The 20,746-nt window shown below is 36.5% G+C and overlaps 1 protein-coding gene across 1 annotated transcript in view; it reads right to left on the bottom strand.

Annotated features, from left to right (window-relative positions):
• The window catches only part of TMTC2 (transmembrane O-mannosyltransferase targeting cadherins 2), a gene marked incomplete at its 3' end in the record, with an annotated part of 84,387 nt that overhangs the window by 44,751 nt on the left and 18,890 nt on the right, over positions 1-20,746 (bottom strand). Inside the window, exons 2-5 of the mRNA XM_010167077.2 lie at positions 17,944-18,058; positions 5,648-5,733; positions 4,820-5,004; positions 3,080-3,158 (exon numbers count right to left, since the gene is read on the bottom strand). Of these exons, the coding sequence (XP_010165379.2) occupies positions 3,080-3,158; positions 4,820-5,004; positions 5,648-5,733; positions 17,944-18,058 (465 nt within the window). The remainder of the gene's footprint in view (positions 1-3,079; positions 3,159-4,819; positions 5,005-5,647; positions 5,734-17,943; positions 18,059-20,746) is intronic.

The following is a 20,746-nucleotide window of genomic DNA, read 5'->3' as shown; positions in this document are numbered from 1 at the left end:
AGGGAAACAGGGAAGGACCCTTCCTTCCTGAGCAGATGGGGAGCACTCCCCAGTTTCTCCTCCTTCCTCCCCAGTAATAGGCACACGGTGAGCAGGCACAGCTCAGAGTCAGCTTCATGCAGTTCCAAGCACATGACACAGGACTGGCCTATTTCAATTCCTCTAGTCTCCCTTTTAAAAGCAAGAAGTAGACAGACAAGCTTATATAATGCTGTTTATCAAAAAGAGTGTTATAGTGAACATGTTTATAATTTTATCTTGAGCATCAAAAGAGAAATAAGCAATCCGGCTGGCCCTCTGGTACCCAATGACACGCTATGAGCTGCAGAGCAGATGCACTCCTGATAATGGATGTGGCTGCCTTATCCTCCTGTCACTCTTGATGCAAAGAGATGACTGAATAGGTGTTCAGGATTTATCTCACCCAACTTGAGCTAGCAAGTCTAAGCTAGTCATCTCAGCTCCTTTTACAGAAGTATGCTTGCAAGGGATTATAGTTATAATCTAAAATAGATGTCTAAATCAGATGGGCTTAATTACTCCTCAGGTATATTTTTCTTTTCACACTATGAAGTGAGCATAGCTACTGAGCTCTGTCTTGTCATCTGACATTTACCCTATTACAGGTAGGAGAGACTAAACTAATTCAATATGTCTAACTGCAGTCACGTACGCTCACGGACAGATGCATCCTGGACAGCTTTAAACAAACCAGCATGAGTTCTGCTGTTCATAATGCTGCCCTGCATTCAGTTCCAGCCACTACCCTACTCTGTGTGTAGCTTCTTGGACTGCCTTTGCAACACAGCCAACAAGCCACACCTCAGCAACTAAAGTGAAGAAAATTCTGGTTTCCCTGCAACAACTGCCATCACAACAGCAACCAAAATACAAATATATGCTACATTCAGGCTGAGTTGTACTTTACAGAGCTCCATAATACCCTGTTGCTCTTTGCAATATGCTACAAGGGGCTAAGGTAAGCTCGGCTGACCTTAACTTGTTATGCTGCTAGGACATCCGTGAAGTGCCAGTGGCTGCCTAAAGGAAACAGAAGCTAGAGCATGGGCTAAGCAGATGAAGGAGTAGTGTAGCAGCAGCCAAGCCCGGGCAAAGGACTGAGCTCGTCTTTATGTTCACCACTGCTTTGTGAGTTAATAAATGCAAATCCCAGGAACAGAGTGAACCTGGATGTCACGGACCGTGCTTTTAAACAAAGCTGAGAAAGGCCTCTCGAACCTAAAAAAGTAACCAATGGGCAAAAAAGCATAAAAACCCTAAAGAATCTTATAGGTCATAAAGGGAGCATCTATTCATGGGAAAAGAAAAAGGCTGGCACAGGCCTGTTTTGTAATGGAACAACCATCATCCTAGAAACAGCATTAGTTTATTTTTTCCTATTTCCATTTTTCTGAGGAGCACTTTTATCAGAATTATGAAATATATATCTGCACTAAAGAGGGCCATCAAACTTCAGAGTGTTTGCTGGAGCACTGCAGTACTTCAGCAGTCGCTATAGGACACCGATAGTAAGCAGAGGCTTAACTCATGGAGTGGTGACTGTTGACAACCCCACCAAATTTATCAGCAAATGCTGAAAGATAAAACTGATAAAACAACAGTTCAGCTAAGGCTGTCTATGAACAAAAGTACATGCAATAATCAGCTTGTGTATTTTAGGGATTTTGGCCATTTACATTAATCTAACAAAGCTCAGCATTCACGAAGAAGTCTCCATTGAACTGTACGAACTGTCAAGGAAGCATTTTCACTGTTATTGACATTAGATACTTTCTCATTGTGACAAGAGAAGTACTTAATTTAGCAATTATGGAGATTTGCAAACACATAGCATCAGTTACAACTAGCATCAGTTACAACTACTTCCCCCCCCCCCCCGCAATCCCCCCATGAGCAAGTACTTGTAAGGAGCTAATAAAAGATGTCTTTCCTAAATAAGGAGAGAAGAGTGAGTGGTACTTCCTTTCAACAACTGTCTCAAAACAATTGGTAACAAACAATATATTCCCTTTTATTTTAGGCATGGAAAGGGGGAAAAAAGCCACAAAACCTCACATGCTTCTAGGTGATCCTAATTGTTTCTACGTATTCTTATTTCCTCTACTTTGAACTACTTTAAAGGCACCTTACATCCTTTTCTGTCCCAGACAGGAGTTCACAGACTCTACTAGGCCAGACACTGAGGTTGCTTAGCAGAACCACATACCCTTTTCAGAGATAATTCCACTTGAAAGCATCTCTGGAGCAATGAGGAACCTGTCCTCTTGCTTACAGATCTGAATAATATAAATAATAAATCATATTATCTTCTTTCTTTTATCTGTTTAATGTATCCTGTATAAAGATGTGATAAAGAATATGAGGAGCTGAAGTTTTTTTAAAAAAGCCAATACTTCAGCTAAATTAATGTTTCTTGCAGTATTTAAGGGACTCCGCTAAAATTTTGAAGGACAGAGAGGCTGGACCTGGAAGAAGAATTCTCTCACTGTAGATGTCTAACTAACAGTACATCAGCTGGGAAATAAGTTTGTGGCACAACCTGCAAAAAAAATACAACTATCTCTGCAGATCTGTTTGGACATCTTGTTGGTTTACAAGGAAATTTAACACCAAACATCTCCACTATATTTTATGTTACAATCAATCTTATTCCATTTCCTGTGAAGTAAATACAATTTCTTCTTAGTTTCAAAGATGACTAAATGGTAGATTAAAAAATAAAAGTGTGAATTGCACATGAGGTTTCCAAGATACTGCATGAGAGATTCTGGAGGCAGAGAAAAACACTAATGCATGCATTCTAAACGTAGAAGTGCTGCACTGACACTCTTAAAGATATCCAACTGTATCTAACAGTCTGATAAATTCTTGTGCCTTATTCAGGATTTTAGTTGTTGGCATTTAAGTTCTGAACGTGGTTTGGCTCACATCTACTAAAGGCAATTATTTTTGTTTCTATTAGCTAATTCATTTGAACACCAGTTGCCTGGCTAAGCTCTTTTGTTTCACCCTGCCTGACTCCTGAAGTACCTTTCTGAAGCACTAACAATGCACTTACCCATCATGTTGTATAAGCTCTGTGGTGCAAACTGTCTTGGCATTTTCTGTATTGCTTCTTTGTAAACCATAAGGGCGTCCTGAAAAGAGACACACAAGTGGGACAAATAATTAGTAAAGCGCCAATTTTAAAAGCAGTCTTTCACATATAAAGTGAAACTTTTCCTTCCTGAAATGAAAGGTGCAGAGAGAAATAAAACACATCAGTGTCATAAATATCACAAAGTTCTCATTTCTCATTTACAAAAATTTAAAATACCAGAAGTTTCACCAAATTCAGTGAAGCTTATTTACAAGAGATCAAATTATTTCCAATATGGCAACTCTTTTCCCAGGTGGAAATAAAAGAGACTTTTTTAAACCCCTCAATGACTGATGAGTTTATAAACATATATAAAATTCTATAGGCTGTCAAAGAATACAGAATAATATCAAACTGCAGAGAAAGGACTTTCTGATTACTAAGCTACAGTAAGTGACCTAAAAAATACAGAAATCATTGTCTACTGTCAAGTAATAACAAAACATAATCTTCACAAGTGAAGTGTGCTACACAGAAAGAATGAGGTGGACTGTAGCATCAAGAATGCCAAAACTGGATTCCCTTCACAAATGTGCTGTGCCTTGAATTACTTGATCACACATTTATGATTCATTTGGCACTTAGGATGCTTACTGGTCAGTCTGTTAGCTCTGCATCATTTTCTACATCAACCCACCAAATAGCTGCAGCTTGTGAAGGCTGAAATATGCTTGAAAAAAATCTAAGTGCATGATCAAATCAAGCTTGGGTCAGACTGAAATGTTCACCAGGCACCCCTTGCACCTCCCAGGCATTGCACTCCAACTCTACTGGCCATGCAGACAACATGCTGCTTTTCTCATATCTTTATGGATGTATTAGCTGTCTGTGTTTAAACAATTAGTAACTGCCAACTGACAGAGAGAAATTCAGTAGATAGATGACACAGAATCCATAGTTTGTGCATGCCTAATATCAAACAGCTGAGGTAACTTGCAGTCAGGAAGAGTTATATGCATCAAAACCATGTGTAACTCCTGTTCTGCAGTATGCCTGGCAATGCAATGACTTTCTTTCAAATACTGCTAAAGGTCATAATTCAAGTAAGTGTCCAGTTTTAGTAATTGCATCAGAGAGAACAGAGAGGAATCACAACAGTCACATTTGCACGCATAAATGAGATGAGTTAGGTGCAGCATATGGTTACATTAAAAATAACCAACCCACTTCAGCACTTAGGCCAAGTTATCTGAAAATAGCACATAACAGGATGCTTTTGATGACTGAAATTTTGAATTGTTCCAACTAGGACTTATTTTTGGAGACTCAAAAGCAACCATAATTGCATTTTTTCAACTAAAGTCGGACTTACTCTATTTTGAATTAAAAAGCCAGTACACTTTAGGTCAGCTGGTCTGTAATCAGGCTACAACCTTTGCATAGCAGCCACGGGGACAAAGTCAAAAAGAATGAATTAACACACTAGATGTGATCATTGCTAATGTTGACTCTGGCATCAGAACATCACACCGCCAACTAACATTGTCACACCCATGGCTGTAGAGAATAAATATTCCCTGTAGAGAATGCTAATCTTGATTTGGGGAAATTCAACCAATTTGTGCCTGTGATGTATTTTGAAAGTCTGGATAGAAGCAATAGGTATTATTTATATACGAAGGTTTTATCATAATATTGTAGACAAATCTGGAGTCTTGCCTCATAGTGTCCTTGTTCATGAAAAAGTTTTCCTAAGTTATAAAGACAGCTAGTAACAGAGCTTTTATGAGCATGAGGATCTTTCAGATTTTCATCAGGGATCTCTGAACACTTCAGGAAAGTCCTCCTGGCTTCCTCTGTCTTCCCTTGGTTCATCAGGATAATACCGGTATTTAAATAGGCAGCTGTGAAGAGGGAAAAAAATTGTTATCTTTTAATGGGGTTCCATTATGTTTTATCATTTTATCATAGCATCATTGTTTGAAATATTACAGAAATATATACATATGTTTATACAAATATACATGTATATATACATATATAGAAGATTTACTACTTAAGCTATAAAAAAATCAGCAATCTTAAAAAGCAGCCACTTAATTTTGGAACCGATCACTGTCAACATCCTATGGATTATTTCCCATTTCCCCCAGGCAAGAAAGGATAAATGAAAGGACTTCAAAAATATTTGTATTAATCACTCACACCACATACCACAAAAATCAGGAACTGGCTGTAAGAAACAGAAAACAGGAGCCTGAAAATTTGGGCAGCAGCCTCTATGGCTCACCACCCCAGATGAGAAGTATTTTAGGTTCTAGCAGCACTGCCCAGTGTTAACTTTCTATCTGCTTCTTCCCTGCACCTCATTAAATGTAGTTGTCGACTAACAAACACTTGCTTTCAACTGAGAAGTACACAATTTTACCTTTTGCTTTCCAAATGAAAAACGTCTGAAAAAAAATTAAGTGTTATTAAGGAGTAGAAAGATTTCCTTAAAAAACTAATAGTCAATATTACGCAAGTCTGTATAGTATAAATACTTACAGGCTAGTGTGGGTCTGCTACCAATTGCCAGTTTATAGTAATGCAATGCCTCTGAAAACCTGCTGTTTTCCTGAAGTAGTAATCCTCTGCATAAGGGGAAAAAAAATAAAAATAAAATTGTCTGAAAACAGGATTAATTCATAGACATCAGGTGCATCCATGTGGCTTTAACAAAGCAGACGTTAAAAGCAGTAGTTCTGGCTTCCTTGGAAACCACAAGATTCATTTACTCACTTGAGAAAAAGGTAGACTGTGAGACTTTTTCAAGTAGATGGAGTACAGTGGAGCTATTTGTGACTAAGTAATTCATGTTTAGCCTGTTGTCTTTTCTTGACTTGAAATAAGCAGATTTTTTTTAATGCAAAATACAGTTAACCACCTAATCATATGTATTACCTTAACCAGTCCTTGTTGAGCAATTTCATTAGATTGTTCACCATATTGCTAAGCACCTACATCAGTTCAGTTTTTTCCTGTCTTCTTTCTGCTCCAAACTAATTTAATAACTGAAGAGGTATCTAAAGACATATAAAAAATTATACCAAATACTTCCAGTTCTCAGTTAGTTTCATAGTCCATAAGCTTTAATTAAAGTTTTTAAGACAAGCATTCTTATGAATTATAAATTACACCAGCCACCCACAAATTTCTGAGCAACAAATAGTTTGAACATCATTGACAGAAATTCACATTTGTATAGTTAAATGAATCCTCAAAGCATCAGAGTTCTCAGTTTTAGGAAACTGAAAAAAGCATATGCAAATGTATAAAACCCTTAAAAATTAGTAATTTCAGAGTGCCGATTCAGACCTTATTATCCAGAGGTAATATCCCTCTTCATATACCTCAAAGCATCCACAAAAAAAAATAAATGTAGCTATTTCTTTTAGGTGAGAGGGTTATATCTATTTGTAGTTTCCTTAACCTACAGCAATTTTCTCTTCTTCCTCTACGCTTTTATCTGCTGATAACTTTTTGAACTGCAAAGAGGTTGGACTTTTTTCCATTTTTCCACACCAGTCTCTAATCAGAGGGTTTTTTTTTTTTCCCTCCAGATTGTCAGGAAAACTTTTTGAATTATACCAGCAGACTTCAGGAGAAGAAAAGAGTAGGGTTAGCTAAAGAAGGAACCACCCTCCATGTTGTTTGTTTCCTGTCGGTGGCTTAGGATTTAACAGAATGGAGGAATATATCCTCTTTTTTTCTACATTCTCTCTCCACCAGCACCACGTGGCTTCACTTTTGAAACTCTCTCTTAACTAACCTCAGATTAGGTAGTAAATCACATTTATTATTAACAGAACTTACATTCAGCTGGTACTTGCAGTAATGTGAGCAATAAGGGAACAGCACTCAGGATACAACTCAAGTTGTGCCAAGGGAGGTTCAGATTGGATGTCAGGAAAAATTTATTCACTGAAAGGGTTATCAGGCAATGGAACAGGCTGCCCAGCGAGGTGGCTGAGTCCCCATCCCTGGAGGTATTTAAAAGTTGGGTAGATGGGGTGCTCAGAGATATGGTTGAGTAGTAGATAGCTACAGTTGGACTCGATCTCAAGCTCTCTTCCAAACAAATGATTCTGTGATTCTATGATTCTATACTTTCTGGCATGGCACTAAGGTTTTTAACTACTGTCAAGTGTCTTGCAGATGGCAAGACATATAATCATCAGGATAGTAGTAACATTTTCTAAATTTTCTAGAACCTGAACTTTGTTTACTTTAAAATTTTTTAAAGACTGCAGTTACTCCAAGGAAAATTATTTTTATTACGGTATTTTGATCCACTTTTCTATTGATAGCAGTAGAATTAACATAAAAATAAATGAGTTGCACGTTCTGACATTTAAGCTGCTTCTTACTATTCAAAAAACCAAAAACATTCTTACACAGAATTTTGGGACAAATTTATCAAAGAAATTCCATTCTTATTTTCATTCTGGAATAAACAATTCACATATTAAGAGAAGTAATACAGTAATTGTTCAATTTGAACAAAATTAATTACTTTGGTAAGTGTACGACATTTGTGCTTTTTGGATTAAAAGAACTTTTATTTATATTTATTACCAAACTAATCTTCTGTGTTCATTACATGCTTTAGTACTGGCACTCTTGATTAATTACTTGATACTCTAAGGGAGGGTGTGGGTTTTTTTGTTTTGTACTCTTCTTCCAGAAGACTTTTCTTTCTTTTAAAAGTTGTTCCATTAACAGACACTCTCTTTCTCTTACACACACACTTTATACATATATATATGTATATACATACATATATATATACATACATACGTACATACATATATATATATGATAAAAACTGCAAAGACAGCATTAAGGAAAACATTATAAACTCAACCTGCCCAGATGCAAGATTGAGTGCTGAATTCCAGCAACTAATTAGTGTTTTATTTCCATTTCTTATGAGGTTTGGTAGATAAAAAAGAAGAAGAAAAAAAAAAAGGGATATAAACTAAAAAACACTGACAAGGCATGAAACTGCTTCTTCGCCTTGTGAAATTGGTCCTAATTAACTGGCTTCTGTGGCTTCTGAGAGGACAAAAAAATTACTAGATTTATGAGTCACTAGTTCAGATTAAGCAAAGACAGAAAAAGGCTTAAAGGAAAATTTTAAAATTTTTAGTTGAATACAATTAACACTTGACAGGATATCCTTCTGAGAGATAAGTGGCTTAGATGTTCACCTGTGAAGGGATAAATAATGATTTAAATAGATAAAAAGTTAAGACTGTGAACATTGCATTTAACTGGCAAAGCATTCCTGAATTTACAGTGAATACTAGAAGAGTTTAAAGAACAGATATATTTCACTTCCAAGATGAATAAATAAAACGCTGTCTAGCTTTAAGCTCAAACAAAATGCAGGCATATAAATATGCTCATCAACCTCTACCCAGTATTACTCACAAGATGCAACTAAAACCAAAAACCTCAAATTCAGTTATTTGCAAAATTAATACTGCCTGAGAAATGTTCTACATCTCCTTTTAGAGCATGTATTATAATCCTGGTCTCTAACTACATTGTTTCTCACTATTACTTCCACAGCTCTACTTTCTCATTCACTACACAGAAGGAATATAAATGAGCAATAGTTCAATATTTGCTTTTTCTCCAGTTTCTACAAGTAAAACAACACCATCTTCTTATAAACATTTACTTTTTGAGAAAAAAAAATAAAGCCCCAGGATCAAATTACAAACTACTGTTTATTTCAAAATCAGTTCAAGAAAATCTGCAAGTCCTCAGTCCTACATTTGGCTTTCCATTGCTGCATTTCACAGCATCTAAGCCATTCCTAAGACAAAAATCATGCTGATTTTCAGCTAGGCATTACATCCGAGAGGCAGACCCGAGGTCCTGAGAGACAGTGCAGTTCAGTCATGCTACCACATTGCTAAATCACTGGACCTGGTTAGCAGAGACAGAGAGGCTGGTGAAGGAACAGCAGCCCAAGGGAAGGGCCCCGAGAGCAGAGCAGGGACCTCGTTCTCAACGTTCTCTGCCCTAAATCACTGGACCTGGTTAGCAGAGACAGACAGGCTGGTGAAGGAACAGCAGCCCAAGAGAAGGGCCCCGAGAGCAGAGCAAGGACCTCGTTCTCAACGTTCTCTGCTGGCTGCTCCACCAACGCTGGAGTTCAGGCAGCAAATCCCAGGGTTGCCTCTGAAATCGGCTGGCTCTGAAAATTGTTCACCATTATCAAGAGAAACAAGAAGCAAAGAGATGGGCTTAAGTGAGGAATATCTGAAGGGACTGCGTCCTTCACTACGCGGTTGCGAAGAGGTCATCAGAGTAAATACTACCAAAAAAAGGGTCTGTTCAGCACTTGAAGTTCTCTCCAAAGAGGCTAAGAGGTTTAACTCAATTACCTTTGCAGTCTGTTAAGTTATATTAACAACTCTTCAACAAACTTCAACTCTTCTTCCCTTCTCCTTCAGGAATAGGAGAAATATGGGTTATTTTGTCACAAAAACACTTCCTTTTTCATTGTAGTTTCATTTAGAGTCACACTTCAGAACAGAGGCCAAAGCCATGAGAGGGAAGTTCGATATGCTTCCTGTGTCTTATTTTCACGTGCTTTAGCATTTACTGTGTTCCACGTAGAGAATTTTCACTAGAGATACTCAAAATTACTTTAAAATCACTAAAAATAAAACCGAAGTGTCTTTATAAAGATACATTAAGGGCAAAATTTGAAATAAAACTTTTCTATGCCAATCAACTAGAGAATTGCAAAATCTATTCTTGACATGCCTTACCTCTGCTTTGTTTACAATTTGAAATAACTGCTCTTTGTGAGAAGAAGCAGACAGAAAGAATACAAAAGCAGTGACACAGGACAAAGCACTGAACATAAACCAGTGCTGGAGCAAAGCAATTGGAACATGTTGAATATGTACCTCTCTTTAGTGCTTATAGAGACAAAAAGCCTTATTTTTTCCTTACACAAGGATGAACAAAGGAAAGCATGTCCTTGAAGTAAGGATGCTTGATACAGAAGAGTGAGCCTAAGTGATAAACTTAGATGAAGAGCTTAAAAGTCTTCTGGTACCTTTTAATGAACTTTCTACAATTGCTAAAAATACCAAACTAAATAAATATAAAAACACAAATGCAAAATGCCCCCCAAAAAACCAAAACACAGGACCAGTTGCTTCAAGTTTCCAGTTCCAAAACTTTTTTTCTCTCCAGTCCACCTCTCGATTGCAAAGCAGATAAATTAAAATGTTAATTGAAACATGCAACCTCAGTTCAAAGAAAGTTTACTGACTGGGAAATAACTGGGAAAATGTGAAGTCTATCAGATGAAGAGAGGGTGGGGTGAAAGTCAGTGGCTCCTTTAGCCTAGTAAGGCAAGTACTGTGGAAGAATAAAGTTTCTCTCTAGAAACACAGGATTAAATTACCTGGAAAAGAAAAAGCTACTTAAACCATAGGACACAAAATAAACAGTTATAAATCGTCCATGAATTAATTTAGGACTAATTAGAAGACAAGTTCTAACTATCACAGCGGCAAGATTCTGGAACAACCTTACAAGAGGATTTTTTTTGCCTGCATTGCTTCTAGCTAAATTTACAGTGGAGTGTGAATCATTTATGAAATGGAGGATATGTGCTGACTGCTTGCAATAGCAGCAGACTTCACCTAGTGACTTAGGAAGTGTCACAGAAGACTGTTTGTCTAATAGGAAGAAAAATGAAAAGAAGAAAAATAAAGAAGCAGCAAGTTTTGACAATCTAGAAATTATGTACATCACTTCTATAGATAGAATTGCTCATTTAAATATGTGCAGGAAAACATTTCCCCCAAATCAGTTCTTTCCAGCCATCCTGAATTCTTCAAGCTGCCAATTTTTACCCATCTTGCTTGACCAGTAACTTCAAAAATCTTCCTGTCTTCCTTCTCTGCCTTGCTTTTGACCTAAAGTTACTGAATACTAATGACACAAAACTGATTTCAGGGACTGAAAAGCAGTCACAAAATACAAAGAATCAGTAGACAGTCTACCATTTTTCTCAAGTTTCATATTAATTTATTCCTGGTGTAGTCCTATTAAAGCCAACTGGTCTACTTACAAATTGAACTCTGACTAAAGCTGGCATAAACTGACCCAGTACAACACACAGAAACCATAACTGTCATCAAGGTAATCATATATGTTAGTGAAATATTTATAAAATATTCAAGCCAGGTACAATACTGAAGGTGTTTAATATATTTTGTTTACTGTTTCATAACAGCTAACACAGGGCCTGTTAGCTATTGTTTTGCCATGACTTTACTTTATCCATGCCTCAAGCTACATTTATCCCCTTGATTTCAGGTTATTTACCTAGATGCTATGCTGGCAAACAAAGAAAGAAATGGAAGAAAATCCTCTTTTATTCCCCAAACAAATGTGTCTCCAGCCACAGAGAACATGTGATGCCTAAGGATGAGCTTTGCCTCACTGTCATTTGCAAAACTATTGGGTAGAAAGACAAGTATGGATGCTACAGCAGCCCAGTACATGAAACTATTGTTTTCTCTTTAATTAAGACTTTTTTGATTTTTGGGTGGGGTTTTTTGTTTGGTTGGTTTTTAAGTAAGTAACCATTTAGCTACTCAACCAAATGAGTGCTAACCTTTTGTAAGAGTCTACAACTAGCTTTCATTAACAAGAAAACCAGTCATTAAGGAAGAGTACAATCAGGGAGTATATTTAATGTTTTCCAATAACAACCTGTTAGCAAATATGTAACTGGAACACAAATCCAACTTTTTTAATCAATAAGAACCCAAACATACCCAGTAGGCACTAACACAGAATGACCAGTCCCTTTGCAGACCGTACTAAGCACAGTCATCTATATCTCCGTTAGTAAAAAAATCAAAACAAAACAATTGCCCTCAAAACAACCTCTAGTCTTTCAGATAATACAGTCAAAACTCTCACAGTCTCTCAGTTCTCGGGAAGAGTTTTCTAAATGCAAGCAAATTGGTAAGTAAATATAATCCTGTTCTTTTCTCTGCTACTGGGGCAGTCTGGTTGGTATTACCACCATTTCAGCACCACATCAACTCTCACAATCCCTGTTTCCTTGATAGAGGGAGGGCTGCCACAGGGACGGGTAATAGCATTGCTCCCGTGCCTTTCTCCCTTCTCTAGACACTGGACAGTGGCATGCTGTGCCAGCAGTCCTCAAACAAGACATCTGTTCTCCCTCACGTGCTCCAGCAGGCAACACAAGCTGAGAGCTGGAGAGAAACTCTTAACAAGAGAGGTCTTTTATGAAACTGAATGACAATGTCTACCATTCCTTCCAGGAGTCCAACAATTATTTTGAATGAACAAAAAATTAAAACTTTTTTAAAATTTAAAATTTAAAATTAAATTAATTTTTAAAATTTAAAATTAAATAATTTAAAAATATTTTTTAAATTAACAAAGCTTATGTAAGGACTATGAGCCACCACAATTTCAAATATTAAGGCATGCAATTGAATAGCTAGGTCACTGAATATATTTCAGCTCTCAATATTACTAATAAAAACTCCTCCTTCATACAGGCCCTACAAAGAGCCCCACAGCAGAGCTCTGCACTGCAAAACACCATTGGTGACCAAAGTGACCTTTGGGTGGTACCTCAAGAGCTGGTCTCAAAATACAGAAAGATTTTTATCAAGACAACTTTGGTTACAGTAAGACATAAACTTCAACTGTTGTCTTGACAGAGGAAGAACAAGCTGGCAAAGCAAAGATTAATTTCAAACAGGTTGGTAAAAAGTTTGCATTCACAGTTGAAAAAAAAATAATCAAGTACTTAGGCAGCAGACAACACATCCTCTTTGCTTTTTAACTCAAGATCCTGCATTCTAAAAATTTCTAGGCTATCAAGGAAGAGGAACCACAACCTCGGCCTACTAAGTGAAGTGGTGCAGTAACTTTGTCTGGGGCAGGTTCAAATACAGTTCAACATGGGTTAGTAGATTAGGCTGCTTTTAGTGCTTTTCACTGCTGATAGCTCAGCAAAGGAGATTTTTATGCCAGCAACCTAAAAAGGCTGAAACAGAGGGAACACAATTTTAGATGTTACACAGGCTAACAACAACAGACAAGGAAGAACTTAGCTCATATTGATTTTTACCAAAGGATGTGGAGTTAAACTTTGCTTTAAAACACTTGTGCAATCCCAGACTTTACAGAATTAAAATTTCAGCTACTATTAAGACTTTACCTAACAGAAATCTAAATAAATCCACATTTATTGAAATAATACCCTAAGTTTGCCAAATTAAAGTTCATGGAAACTTATATTTTGAACTTGTTCAAATAAACTAAATTATTTGCATAATAAACTTGTACATACAGCTCTGTATCACTAAAGGCAAAATGAGATATTTTGGGAAAGAAACAAGGGGATGGCTGTTTGGTAGAACTTTACCTTTGTAGGGCATTATATAATCCAATAATACACTAATTAGTATAATTTTAATGGAATACTCAATATTTATGTGAGATTGTGAACATCCTTAAAATCAGCTGAGAAACTCAAAGTAATATAGATTACTGAGAAGGATGATAAAAGAATACTCTAAGCAGAGCTAGGCCTAAATACAAGTGAAATAATGTATGCAAAACTGTCTTTTGACTGATAAGCCATTTTACTCTAAGCATTACCTTATGAGGAACGGCTGAGGGAACTGGGGTTGTTTAATCTAGAGACGAGGAGGCTGAAGGGTGACCTAATTGCTTTCTACAACTACCTGAGAGAAGGTTGTACCGAGGCAGGTATGTGTCTTTTCTCACAGGTAACTAGTGATAGAACAAGAGACAGTGGCCTTAAGTTATGCCAGGGGAGGTTTGGATTGGATGTCAGGAAATACTTCACTGAAAGGGTTATCAGGCACTGGAATGGGCTGCCTAGAGAAGTGGTTGAGTCACCATCCCTGGAGGTGTTTAAAAGACCGGTAGATGGGGTGCTCGAAGATATGGTTTAGTAGCGGACAGCTACGGTTGGACTTGATGGTCTCAGAGGTCTTTTCCAACCAGGCAATTCTATGATTAATTATAAGCAATTTGAAACAATACAAAATACCCCATGAGCTTCAGGTAACAATCATAAGGCAACAAAGATTGAAAAGCCAAAAAAACCACCCCAAATAGTTTGTTCTTAATCTATTGAATATTACCTAGTTTGGAAGAACAAACTATTGTTTTTCTACAGCTCAGTCCTTTTAATTTACGGTATTAAAATACATTGATTTCTCTGTTTGTTTAAAAAAAAAAGGCATGGAAAGAGATCTCAGTTTATGCTGACTTACTACCTTAAGAAATCTAGCTGAAATTAACAGTTACATAGCTTTGAGAATTTTGGTTTGAAATTTATTTGTAAAAATTACCTGTAGAGTAGTCTCAAGATGTCAGAGAAGATAGTTATAGGAGGCTACTTTGCATATATTTTTAAAGTACAAACTAACTTATTAAAGTCATTTGCAATACATTCTCCATTTACACTATAAAACAGCAACTGAAATCCTTTCTGCACTGAAATAGCTATGAAAATCTCAAATGCTTTCATAGTTGCTAGGAATTTACCGTCTGAGTTTTTCATGAGAGTTTCAGAAAGCAAGCTTCCAAAGGAGAATTCAAGCCCTTAGCTTGACCTCAAGCTTCCTAAATTCCAAGCCACAGATCCTATCCTCAAGACAGGCTAGGTCACAAGCTATCCTGAGGTATAAACGATGCATATGTTTCACTTATACTTATTTGAACCAGAGAAAACGTCAACAGAACAAATACAGTTTAATCCATACCTAAAGTAGTAATGAACAGTCAAACCCAACATTATTGCTAGCAAAAGCTTTTTTTTTTTTCCTTTCTTGTTTTTCCCTCTTCTTTAATTAAAAATAAATCTGCTAGTCTCTAAAAGTTTAGGAATTTATTTAAGGTTACAGAATTGACATGTTTGAAGGCTATGAGAAATTATATGTTCAGAATCACGCAAACCTCAAATGGAGATCATATAATTATTCAATTTAAACTAATGCGGTTTAAACTGTCTTAAATGGCAAAAGCAGCCATAACTCAGATCCATAATATGTAAGTCAGAAAATACAAATATACCAATGAAATCAGCCATTCATCTGTTAATTCTCTAGATTTTAATGCATTAATAGCCAACTGCTAAGCCAACCTCACATTTTAGCTTGTTTAAAAAAGTAGGAGAGATCAACAAATGCTACTTTTTATGTAGTTTCTCTCTTTGATTGTTACCCATTAAAAATTATGAGTTAATCCTTAATAATTTGTTCCTCAATCAGATAGTACTTTGATTTTTTTATTACTGTGTATGAACACTCGGCTGCACATGCCAATTAATTTGTATCAAATATTGAAGTATAAGTGCTAAGAAAAAATAATGAGCTCATGAGACTACAATATACTTAGGAAATATTACAGCCAAAATACAGCAATCAAAAATGACTGTAAGGTTGTTTTTTTTCTGAAGTTCTACTAAATTGCTGTTTCATTTTGGAAGTCACATACTAAAAAACAGAAACAGCAAATCTAACTGGCGTCTTGTAAGCACATACAGGATGCAATTTTCCATTACAGTATTTTTTTTAAAAGGCTCCCACAGAACCACATGCCAAGGATGGGTTGAACTTACAAGGGAGCTCTGCAGGGTTTATGCTTAAAATAATAGATTCATTAGTGATCTTGTAATATCAAAGCCCACTCCATTCACCATCTATTTTTCATGCTGGATATGGAAGTATCCAACACAGAAAGACTACAAAACCAAAAAAAATTATGCAAGATTTTTCAATTTCTGTTGAATAACTAATAGTTTTGTGAAGATTTAAAAAAAATAAAAGAAATAAAAGAAAGGATTCTATTGCATTCAAGATAGTAGCAGAAAGGCTAAGAATTAGAGATTCTTTCTTGCATATGCATACATATACACATACTATATAGCAAACACTTCCATCTGAATATACTTCCTTTACTTTCACAGGTATATATGTAAGGTAACTTCTTGCCCTATATATTCCAACCAGTATGTCAGTTAAATTCCTTTTACACAAATTCAGTAGAATTCCAATAAATTTTCTATTCAATTGAAATGAAGGTTTGTAGGTATATATTTTGTATATCAATGGAAAGCTGAGAGATTATCAGCTTGTTCTGAGAACAGCAAAACTACGGAAATATTATTTCTTTTATATTCCTGTCTTTATTGCTCAACCCCCCTTCCTCTTCTTACCCTGGTATTAACTTCAGTTTTCCTCTAAGGTACAGTAAGATACAAAAGTACTGTATGGGCATACAAAAAAATTTAATAGTTATAATTTTGATCCACAAAGTTAATGCTTTATGACAAATAGAGGACTATCAATCTCGTCATTTTTTTTTCCTAGAATCTTCTGCTGGGTTCAGAAGTTATTTTTGAAATGTAAGCTGGAGTTTTTTCTTTAAAATATGCTTTTCACACACTCCATTGCCTAGAGACAAAAAATTATGGGTACACATGTATGTATGTAATTGTATGATTATTAAAAATATAGATATTTTGAGATACAAAATCGATTTTGTAACAGAAATTCTATCATTAAATTATTTTGAGTTTCCAGTATGCTTACCTGTAAGACAGATTAATGAAATGGGCAACTTATTCCTTGGTAAACAAGAGAAAAAGAAGAAAAACTGTCTTACAGTAAACTTAATTTTGAGATACTATAAATGACATTTTAAAACTAGATTTACAGGGCTAACATTTGTTTATTTATTTATTTATTTATTTAAAGAGACTTAATATTTGCATCTAGGTTTTGCACACATTGTTTCTCTCACATACATACCTTTCTACCGCACATGGGACTTTATTTTCATACTACCACCAAATGAACAGCAGTCACCTGGATTTTGTTCTCCGCACACATAGCAAAACAAGAGCATAAGGCTATTGAAGGTGATGAGCCTGTCTCACAGCAGACCCCCGCTCTGGGGCCTCGGGCTGGGTGGGTGATGGCAGGAGGGGAAGGAAAGGCGAGCGTTGGCACGACAAGCGGTGCTGAGCAGGGAGCCCAGCCAGGATACCCGGAGAATCTGCCCCCCTCCCCGCTGGGGCACACGGCACGATCGCACTCCACTGAGAAGCTCAGTACAACGCTAGCTTCTGTGTTCAGGCTCTGGTATGTTAATGAGTTGGGAAATCTTTTTCCCTACTGTACAGTTATATTGATGCTTGTGGTATTTATTCTTTCCCACTTTTGACAGGATTCTAGTAATTAAACTTTCTTGAACCTATGCTGCTCTGAAGTGAGTCACAGGAGAAAAGTAATTTGCCACTTTACCTTTTCAGACCTCTGGAGGAGTATTGGCTTATGCTAGGAAATGCTTACACCCACTCCCCACACCAAATATTATTCAGACTTAAAAAAGAAGTCTAAATAACACCTGTATATTTCAGCAGAGTCAGAAATAGATGGAGTGCTATAATCATCAGCTCATCTATCTGTACTTTGTTCAGTGTGGGGGTTTTTTGCTTCTTTTAAAGCAAACAGATTTGCAAGTTTGCCTTCTCCATACACAATACATGAATGTACAGTAATGTTGACCAAGAAAAGGACCTGTGCACCCCATAGTTCAAGGAGCACAATTAATGAAACAACTATTACAAAGCAACAGCGAACATCATCTCCATTTCCAGCAAGTAAATCAATACCTCCATTCACAACAGGTTTCATAGACAATCCAATCCCACGAAAGCCGTGCATACTTACAAATTATAAAGCATATCAGCCATGTTGCTGCGGTAGTACAAGGCATTTCTGTAGGCGCTTTCAGCTTCGGAAATCTTGCCCTGGCTCTTGAGAACATTTCCAAGGTTACCCCATGCTGTCAAGAGGAGAAAACAGTATTCAGAAAGAGCTACAATCCAATTACACATGACAGAGTATCTGAGTATCAGGAAGTTCCTCAGGGAGACAAACCCCTACAAAGAAACTATTTTTATGGAAGGGAAGGGGAGGTGAGGTTGGTTGGTTCTTCCCCCCCAGTTCTCTTGATATCTGCATCTTACTGTGAGACTCACATTTCATAGTGGTGATTTGAATACATTCAGCATACTTACAGGTTTTAGGTGGGAAAAGGATCTTTAAGAACAAAATATGTCTTAGGCTTTAGAAACTACAATAGCAAAGGGAAAGGACTGTTTTATTTTATCATCTCTAAATAAAAATCTCCAAAGTGAAATGTGGAACTGGGGCATCTTCATATTTTGGGGTTTTTTAAGCCTATCTCCTCTAAACAGCAAGAATTTTTCCCAGAGTAGATACAGCTTGCACTGAAGTACGAAAACTGACAAATGGCAAAGAAATTGAAAGAATGGTTAGATAAGTAACCAGGATTAAAAGTATGCCACATGGATATAAACATACTCCAAAGATCACTAAAATGCATTTTTTCTACTTGGAAAACATGTGGTTCCTTTCCATATAATTTATTATGTTATACAATGTCCTTTTATATCCCATCTATAAAGGACTTGAGGTAAAAAAAATATTTAAGGCTCCACATGTGTTCCCTTTGCAGTTTTGTTGAGTGGCACAAAAACTTTACTTACAAAAGAAACGGGAACTTACATTTTATAGAAAACACAGCCCATGTTATTCACAATTCAGGAAGCTAATTTAACTGGCATTATATTATAGTCTATGTGCATACATGAAAAAAACACATTATTATAAATACATCAAAGTTGTTTCATAAAACAGTTCCACTTGCACAAGTATTTTTTTTTATGAGCAAGACTAATGGACAGATGATGTATGTCCTTTCCACCAAACACACAATATATGGCAAACTGTTCTTCCCTCTAGATACACTAACCATAACATTAGCTCAAATAGCAGTTAAACTATGCTTCTTCAGTTACTCAAGCCCTTCTTTTATAGGCATTTGTATCAATTCAGAGTAATGCAAACTTTCAATGTAGTTTTAACATAACACTGCTAAATAGGTTGATAATTATTTAAGGTGTGTGCTTTTTCCTTAGAAAATGCATTGCTTTCCAGCTGCTGGGTTTTGTTGCAAAGGCATCCTGCCACAGGGATGGAAACAGCATTTTCCTCTGAGCAGAATAAACTAATCATTGCTGGGAAAAAACTGATGGAATCCTCTTAGGATTCACAAAATAAAGTAATCCAGCTGTGCCTAACACATTTTCTAAAAACAAAGAAAAAACCACAATACTTCCAAGAAAAAAAGCAGCTATCATTTCTGTGAGTCACTTCACTTTAGCTTAGTACTTTATAAGATGAGAAATAATTCAAAAGTTATTTACTACTAAATTGAGAAAACTCACAGAAATGTGCCATCATTCCCTTGGTTAATGAAATAAAGCTGCTAAAAATATTCTCAGTTCCACTCAGTTTTTACTGTCTTTGATAGCATAGATGCAGAATTCTGTATTTATTTCCCCATTACTGCTCCTATCCTTTTACATGTAGAAAACATTCTGGAAACACTGATTAGGGTGACGAGCCAGCTTGTAAGCATTAAAACTTGTAAGAAAAACACAGATTTTTTTTTTTTAAATTAAACTCATTTGTTAAAACATACTCTGATGATGCTTCTACAGTACATGACCATCCAGTTTCCCACAGTTGTATGTTCCATATAATCTACAGCTACTTTTGTTTTTACGCTAGTCTCTCATAACAGACCATTAGATCAAATGGCTGTTTGGCCTACTGATAACAATCTCCTGCTCCATAGTTACGCAGTAAATGAAAAGATGTATAGAAGAATGATTTGGTTCATCTTTCACTCTGTTAGACTGGAAAAACCCTATTAACACTGTTAAATGCAATAGTTTATCCTCTAGACTTCATTTCATGCTGCATGTTCTATTATTTAACTGATTTAATATAATTTTTGTAATTTTTAAGGCAATACCTTAATTTTACATTCTGCAAAATAATGTGTCAAGTCTTTAATATAAATCAATATTTAACCTGCATTATTTCATTGGAAATGTACTCCATTTAGACTTTTGTCTACACTTGTAAAACTGTGAATTATTAATTTAACTTAATGTGACATACTAGAAGAAGTGACAGTAGCAGAAAACAGCAAACATAAAACATGATAATGTCACAATTTATCATTAAAAAAACCATGAAAATCAAGGTCTTTTTTACTTCCCCAAATTATAAAAGCCATGCTGGAGTAGGTTTGCTGGCAGGACTTGTGACCCCGTGGGGGGACCCAAGCTGGAGCAGTCCCTTCCTGAAGGACTGCACCCCATGGAATGGACCCATGCTAAAGCAGTTCGTGAGGAACTGTCAGTCATGGGAAGGACTCACGTTGGAGAAGTTCCTGGAGGACTGTCTCCCATGAGAGGGACCCCACACTGGTGCGGGGAAAGGAGTCCTCCCCCTGAGGAAGGAGCGGCAGAAACAACGTGTGATGAACTAACCCCAACCCCCATTCTCTGTCCCCCTGCACTGCTGGGGGGGAGGAGGTGGAAAATGGGGAGAAAAGTTAAGCCTGGGAAGAAGGTAGGGGTGCGGGGACGTGTTT

The sequence above is a fragment of the Antrostomus carolinensis genome, unplaced genomic scaffold, assembly GCF_000700745.2.
Source record: "Antrostomus carolinensis isolate BGI_N321 unplaced genomic scaffold, ASM70074v2 scaffold3154, whole genome shotgun sequence".
In the NCBI taxonomy this organism is placed as follows: Eukaryota; Metazoa; Chordata; class Aves; order Caprimulgiformes; family Caprimulgidae; genus Antrostomus; species Antrostomus carolinensis.
The sequence above is the reverse complement of the archived record's forward strand: the minus strand, read 5'-3'. Positions and strand labels throughout refer to the sequence as shown.